The 6,644-nt window shown below is 46.5% G+C and overlaps 1 protein-coding gene across 1 annotated transcript in view; it reads left to right on the top strand.

The window, feature by feature from the left end:
- LOC106811081 overlaps positions 1 to 5,679 on the top strand; it is a 6,453-nt gene extending 774 nt beyond the window's left edge. The window contains exon 2 of the mRNA XM_014814612.1: positions 4,346 to 5,679. Within this exon, the coding sequence (XP_014670098.1) occupies positions 4,346 to 5,187 (842 nt within the window). The 3' untranslated portion in view covers positions 5,188 to 5,679. The remainder of the gene's footprint in view (positions 1 to 4,345) is intronic.
- The last annotated feature ends 965 nt before the right edge of the window (positions 5,680 to 6,644 follow it).

Below are 6,644 nucleotides of genomic sequence, written 5' to 3'. Positions count from 1 at the left end.
TATTTATATAATACCAATATATAGCGAGTATGGGGGGTCCGCGCGACTTGAACGCGCGTGTAGGAATTACTTGAAGCTTACTTCCCGGAAGCAATACCCATCGTAATGTAGTGTTTGTTCGTGATCGTATGAGTCTCGACTAAAAACTCAACGTTAACAAAATAGTCGGTTTGATTTTAATCGATTCGAGAATGTCTCCACGGTTACTTGGTTGCTGATAGGGGAAGACTCTGTCGTTATGATTGATATGGATAACTCGACTACTTTTGGATGTAGTAGTTTTCAGAGAAAGTAAACTTTTATTGATTATGACTCGGAATCAATCACACGTTTGTATTTATAGATGAGATGTATCTCTTATCTGAAAGTCAAGAAATCATGAATTTTCCGCACCTAATTATGTGACTATACAAATTTTATAGTTGTTGTTGTAATAAAATGGTATTTTGGACGTTCCATCGCTGTCCGTGGTGTTTAAAGTCCGAACACGGTTCATTTACCACGTCTCCGGGGATCGAAATTTGCGCTCTGAAGTTTAGTGCATCGTTATAATATGGAGAAAGCTGTACAGAGGTGGGCACCTAGTGGTTAGCATCGATAGAATGAAATGGAAAATCAGGTGTTCATTTCGCATACACCCTTGAGTGTATCTGATGCGGGAATGCAACAGTCGTTGATTACATTCGAGTACATAACTAACGCGTTCCTACATCTGTCTTGTTACAAACGATTGATTATTACAATTCACTCATGGGACTCTGTGTACACAGCAATTTCGTATTGTGTTCTTGTTAGGTCGTCTTGTTGGAGATACTAGACATGCAAAACTTAATCTGTGAGCCATGCAACCTCATGGGTATCTTGGGAGACTGGGGCGCGCTTGTAAGTTGAGTATGAGAAGTTATATCGCAGTTCAACCACTACTGGGTTAGACAATATTATGTTTGTTAATATTATGTATTTATTATTTAGCTGTATTGACATAGTCAGATGGCAGCTATGTAAATCGCTGATTGTCGTCCATCCGTCCGTCCGTCCGTCCGTCGTCCGTCCGTCCTCGTCTGTCAACAGTTGGCGACAAATCGTTAACAGCTCGACGTACGGCAAGTATTGGCACAGTTGGGGGAGATCGTCATAAACGGTTGGGTGTCGAAGCTGGGGCGGTCAAGGTCAGAGGTCACGAGGTGCTAAAAGAAGGGGGACATTTTCACTCCTTACTTAAGGTATTAGGCGAAGGAAATGCAGAATTGCGGCACAATCTAAACGGTCGGCTAGGCTGCGCCCCGTGATGGTTGGTGCATATAGCATTCATGGTAGGAAAGCCATCATGTGCCGAAAGTTGAGGTCAAGGTCAAGAGGTCAATGGGCTCACGAGGCAGATTTTAGCATTTTCTGAGGACGATATTGGCTCTGACGGAGCGAGTTGAGAAGAATTTTGTTTCAGCCGGATTGACCTTAGCTTTTTTATGGCATTATTGCATGAAGGAACCATGAAATTACTTTCTGCTGACCCGCGATAGAGTACTGTCGTGGAGTGTCCAGATACCTTAATGCACCCTTCAAATGAGGGGGTTTAAACATTGGATTTTTGCTTGACTGTCTGTTTAGAAGATTTGACTGCCGGGTTTGCTAGTAGAATTTATACAGTGGCTGGATGTATGAGGCTACAATGTCAAGGTGAAATTTTCAAAAGCTAATTTAGCGTTGAAGGAGCAAGGGTTTGAATTTGTTTTCCTTGATCGTATAATTCGATGGCATTCGTGTACGTGTAGTTGTTACATGTCGTATGAATGCCAGTGGCTATGCCATGTGATGTTGTGGTGGTTACTGCTGTGTTTTTGCCTGCTTTATTGCGTTACAGGCTGGCAGCTCTCTATTGCGCCTGTAGGCTTGCGTAGGGTAAATGCGATTGAGTGGCTTACTTATTCTGTCTTGCAGATGGTATGTTGCTATAGGTTACGCTGGGAGCTTCCATCTTTATCTGCGACATCTTAACGTACGGCGCCATTCTCGTTGCACTTTCATCCGATCCCAGCCGAACATTCTTTGAGAAGGTTCCCTGATACACATCCCTGTGCATTCACTGTTGTCGGCGGTATCGTGTAACACAGTTTTGGCGGGACTAACAGGGTTTACTAGAATCCACACTCCACACGAGTCACGCGTAGACGTTTAAGATGAGCGCTGCTCGCCTCCGCGGCACTTTGGTATCCAACACATCGCTATAATCAAAATCATAATTTTAACAAAATATATTTCTTTTTCGCTATTTTGGGCTCCGCAAGCCCATATCGTGAGCCTATTGTACAAGTAGTACAAGTAGTGTGTTCCGTATTGACAGGTTAGCACGGGCCCTCCGTAGACACTTGGTCCGGGCATCGCACGGCCAAACAGCGGTGATGACTATATGGAAACCGTGCAGCAGACCACGTAAGTAGACGCGTTGTGCGCTGAACAAAATTGCGCACGGTGCATGAAACCTGTCAGCCCAGTCGATAGTGCGCAGCGTGCATACATAAACTATACAGTATATATGTGGATTAGGTGAGTTTGGGTGGTTGCAATCTACCATTGCGCCTTACCGTCTGAGTCCTCATCCAAAGTGCACACACGAGCGGCCGGATTTTCGTTTACGGATGATATAATAAGTTGATGGAGGATTTGCTCGCCTGCGTAGAAATTACTAAGCGTGAGAATCCGCGACTTCCCTTCATCTGGTCCGATCACACTCTCTTTTCATATTCAGCTGTGGCGTGTGTGGCGTTGTATTCATCGCACACCGCATCGGAAGCGGTAACTTGATTACACGCACACGTACATATATTTCGTTGCGTGTTGGTGGAATGCGCGTTTAAGAGCGGCAGTATGAGTACGGTTAGGAAGTCAGCGCGGCGTGGTTTGCGGGATGTATCTCTGCGGGTACTATGGACGGTGTACGTGATTGTGCACATTCGATTACGTGGCGAAACAGTTCAAAAAGTCGCAGCGACAGTTAGCAAAGCGAACTGCAGTCGCTCGACGCGACACAGGGAATAAGCAGCTTGACTGCGGACTGCGCTATGGACGATCCGGGCGTAAGCGTCATATAGGCAACACGCTAACCAGTATTGATACTGTATTCCGGTAAATGATTATGGAAGTTTTTATAATTTAGCGTAAATTAAATAATTAAGTATAACTCAGATGTGATCTCCTCGGAATATGGGAGTGGGGTTGTTTCGGGATCGCGTGCGCTAATATGTGGTGTGTGTGTGTGGTGTTCGTTGTGTGTGTGGGAGAACTAGGTTATTTCTTCTTGTGTGTGGTGCTGTGGATTGGACTTAAGGGCTTACATCTAGATGCATTAGAGATGTGTGTTGTGTGTGGTAAATCGATCTTGTGATCTGTCAGCGATAGATGTCGTGCGGATGGGGGGTGGACTTTTAGGATAGCGTTTTCTACTACTTAGGGGCTGCAGAGAGCTGGGTTCGCTGACAGCTATTGCAATTTAGGGTTATTTGTCTCCTCGTGCGGATAGCTCGGCTATTGTTGCGGGCGAACTATTATGCGGTAACAAACTGTGCACAAGCAGCAATGCACAGGCAGCACATAGATATAGGTTGTGTGGTGTTTGTGCAACGATTTCTGATGTATGTGCCTTGATGTGTGTGAAGGTGTGTGGGGTGTGTTAGTTTGTGTGTTTGTGTGTGGTGTGTCGCGCTGTGGTGTGTGTGTTTTGTGATGCTCGTGTTGTGCCGTTGTAGGCGCAGTGAAGTGCGGTGCGTGCGTGGCGCTCGCGCCGAGTTGCGTGTTGCGCGCTTGCGCGCGGGAGGGATATGGTGTGCTGTATGTTGCGTTCGGTGTGTGTGTGTGTGTGTGTGTGTGTGTGTGTATGTGTGTGCGTGTGTGTGTGTGCGCGCACGTGTCTGTGTGTTCGTGTGCGGTGTGTGTGCGTGTGCGCGCGCGCGCGCGTATGTGTGTGTGTGTGTGTGTGTGTGTGCGCGCGCGCGCGGGTGTGTGTGCGCGTGCGTGTGCGGGTGTGTGTGCATGTGCGCGTGCGTGTGCGTTTGTGCGTGCGCGTGCGCGTGTGTTTATGAATATATAAGATATAACGTCTGTCCCTGAAACGACGCGGAGGCTTTGCGCTAACATGTATTAGAGCGTTGTAAGATAGAGATGAAAGACAAGAGCTTGACTTCAGCTTCAGTCATCCGCGCAGCAGAAGATAATGAAAATAGATTAACTGTTCTTACTCGACAACTTTTATTTGATTCTTTATTCTATATAAAGAAATGCAATGTAAATAAATTAAATAATTCTACAAGGTGCCGATTAATGAACCGTTTCTTCGGTGTCGATTTGTCAGGACTATCACGCTGGCTCGGACTCCCCGAACAAGTATTCATCACCGATCACCAACAGAGGGCGCTCAGCAGGCGAGACTTCGTCGTTCCAAACGTCGTGCACTATGTCTGGATGCAGGGACCCGACGACGCGGTGCTGCCGTTCTGGAAGATTCTTGGTCCGATATCCGTATACGAGAATCTTCGGCCGGATCGTATGATCATCCACGGCGACAAGCGGCCGACGGGTCGCTGGTTCGACGAGTTGTTCCGCGTCATTCCGATACTGGAGTACGAGTACTACCCTCTCGTAGAGGAGGTGTACGGCCTTAAGCTAGGCTACCTCAACCACATTGCCGATGTCGCCCGCATAGACATCATACACAAGTACGGCGGAATGTACTTTGACATGGACGTGTTCGTAGTTCGTCCGATGGACGCGCTGCGGCGCTACGACTGCGTCGTCGGCATCGAGACCGGATATGACGCCACGAGGGGGCTCATCAACGCCGGCGCGCTCGTGGCGCGACCTGGTGCCAGATTCCTCGAACTGTGGAGAGAAGGCTACCGGGACTATCGAGAGGAGAGGTGGCTGTACAACTCGGGTGAAGTTCCGACGGTGCTGCTGCGAAAGAACCCCGAACTCGTGCGAGTTTCGCCTCGCATATGGCACGATACGAACGGAACCATATTGAACAAGGCAAACGTAGACCTAAGCGGTTTCTATGCATATCACATGTGGGGTCACTTGTGGAAGGGAGTGTCCCGCGCCAAGTTGTTCCACATGAAACCCAACAACTTTCTTAAGTATAACAACACTCTCTCTACGCTCCTAAAACAATACTACATCGACAGAAGGCACTGAGTACTGAGAAAAAATCGGAAGCACCAGGTGCTGGGAAAAATTAATGCATGATCGCTACCCACGTAGCTGCGTCTTCGCGTTAATATATATCCTAGATTTATACCCTAACGCTATTCTCCTTGTTACAACAAATTTTCTCTGTAACAATAAGACGATAGGGAAAGGCAAGACGAGAAGGAAAGAAGACGAGAAGAGTATAAGAAAGTCATGTAGGCCTACCTACGAGAGTCAAAATGAGAAAACATGATAATGGTTTCGTGGGATATAGGTGAAACACAACATGGCGCCCTCAGTGAAACCTGAGAACAATATATTATACATGATTGTATAGATTGTTCTCAGAGTGAAACCGAACATCAACACTAATGACGAAGCCCTACGTCATAACAACGTCACAGCCACATAAAGTGATTACGTCATTGTAAATAAAAGTAAAAAGTGTTGTTTTATCCAGTTTTATCACAAAAAATAGAAACTATGAAAATCCGATTATGCTTTTGTTCCGTATTTGTCGTTATAAATTTGCTACTAAATATTCTTCCGATTTTGCAGTGGCCTTCAACATAAGCTAACATGATTTCAACACCATAAATTAATGTCCGTACAATAAGTCAAACCACACATGTATTTTTTTCATAATCTCAACTCGCATCAGCATATTTTTAACCGAATATAAATCTACTCCCGGTTAGGGTTAGGGTGTTTGTCCAAAGGCAGGCCCGTAGCCAGGGGGGGTTCGGGGGTTCGAACGAACCCCCCCCCCGAGCCCCCCAAGCCAAAAAAATTTTTGTTTCAAATTTGCAAGAATTTCACCTCAGGTCGCTCCATTTTAGTGTAATAATTGCAAAATCTCCATCGTGCAGGAGGGTGAACAGTGGAACACCCCCTCTCCACACCCTCCCCCGCTCGGTGCCTTGGCTCCCTCGCCTGTCGCTTCGCGCCCGAGCAGGGGCGTGTACAGGGGTGGTCAGGAGCCGAACGCCCGCTCGTTGCTCGCCGCAGAAAACGCATCTGAGGGGTCCTAATTTTAAAAATTTCGGGGGGAGCGGCCCCCAGACCCCCCCTACGCGTGCTCAGAACTTACAGTTAGACTCTGAGTTACAGTTAGGACCCCCCCCTCGTACAAATCCTGTACACGTCCCTGCCCGAGACAAATTGCCAACATTGAAAAACGAACCCCCCCCCGCAATATAAAGCTGGCTACGGGCCTGCAAAGGCATATACACAACAGCACGAATGCAAACTATTTCTAGACACAATAGTTAAATTACACGTGGGATATTAATTAAAACACGACCAAATTAATAATTCTGGAATTTGACATGAAAAAAATGGTCATACCATTCGTCTGTCAAACGGGAAATACCACAGAAACTGTGTAGTTATATATTCCTGAGCGTGTTTGCACGTATCGTAAAGTTGGGTTTGCAAAATTATTGAAAGTTTTTTTTAATTCC

Source organism: Priapulus caudatus, unplaced genomic scaffold (genome assembly GCF_000485595.1).
Source record: "Priapulus caudatus unplaced genomic scaffold, Priapulus_caudatus-5.0.1 Scaffold502, whole genome shotgun sequence".
Taxonomy (NCBI): Eukaryota; Metazoa; Priapulida; class Priapulimorpha; order Priapulimorphida; family Priapulidae; genus Priapulus; species Priapulus caudatus.
The sequence above is the reverse complement of the archived record's forward strand: the minus strand, read 5'-3'. Positions and strand labels throughout refer to the sequence as shown.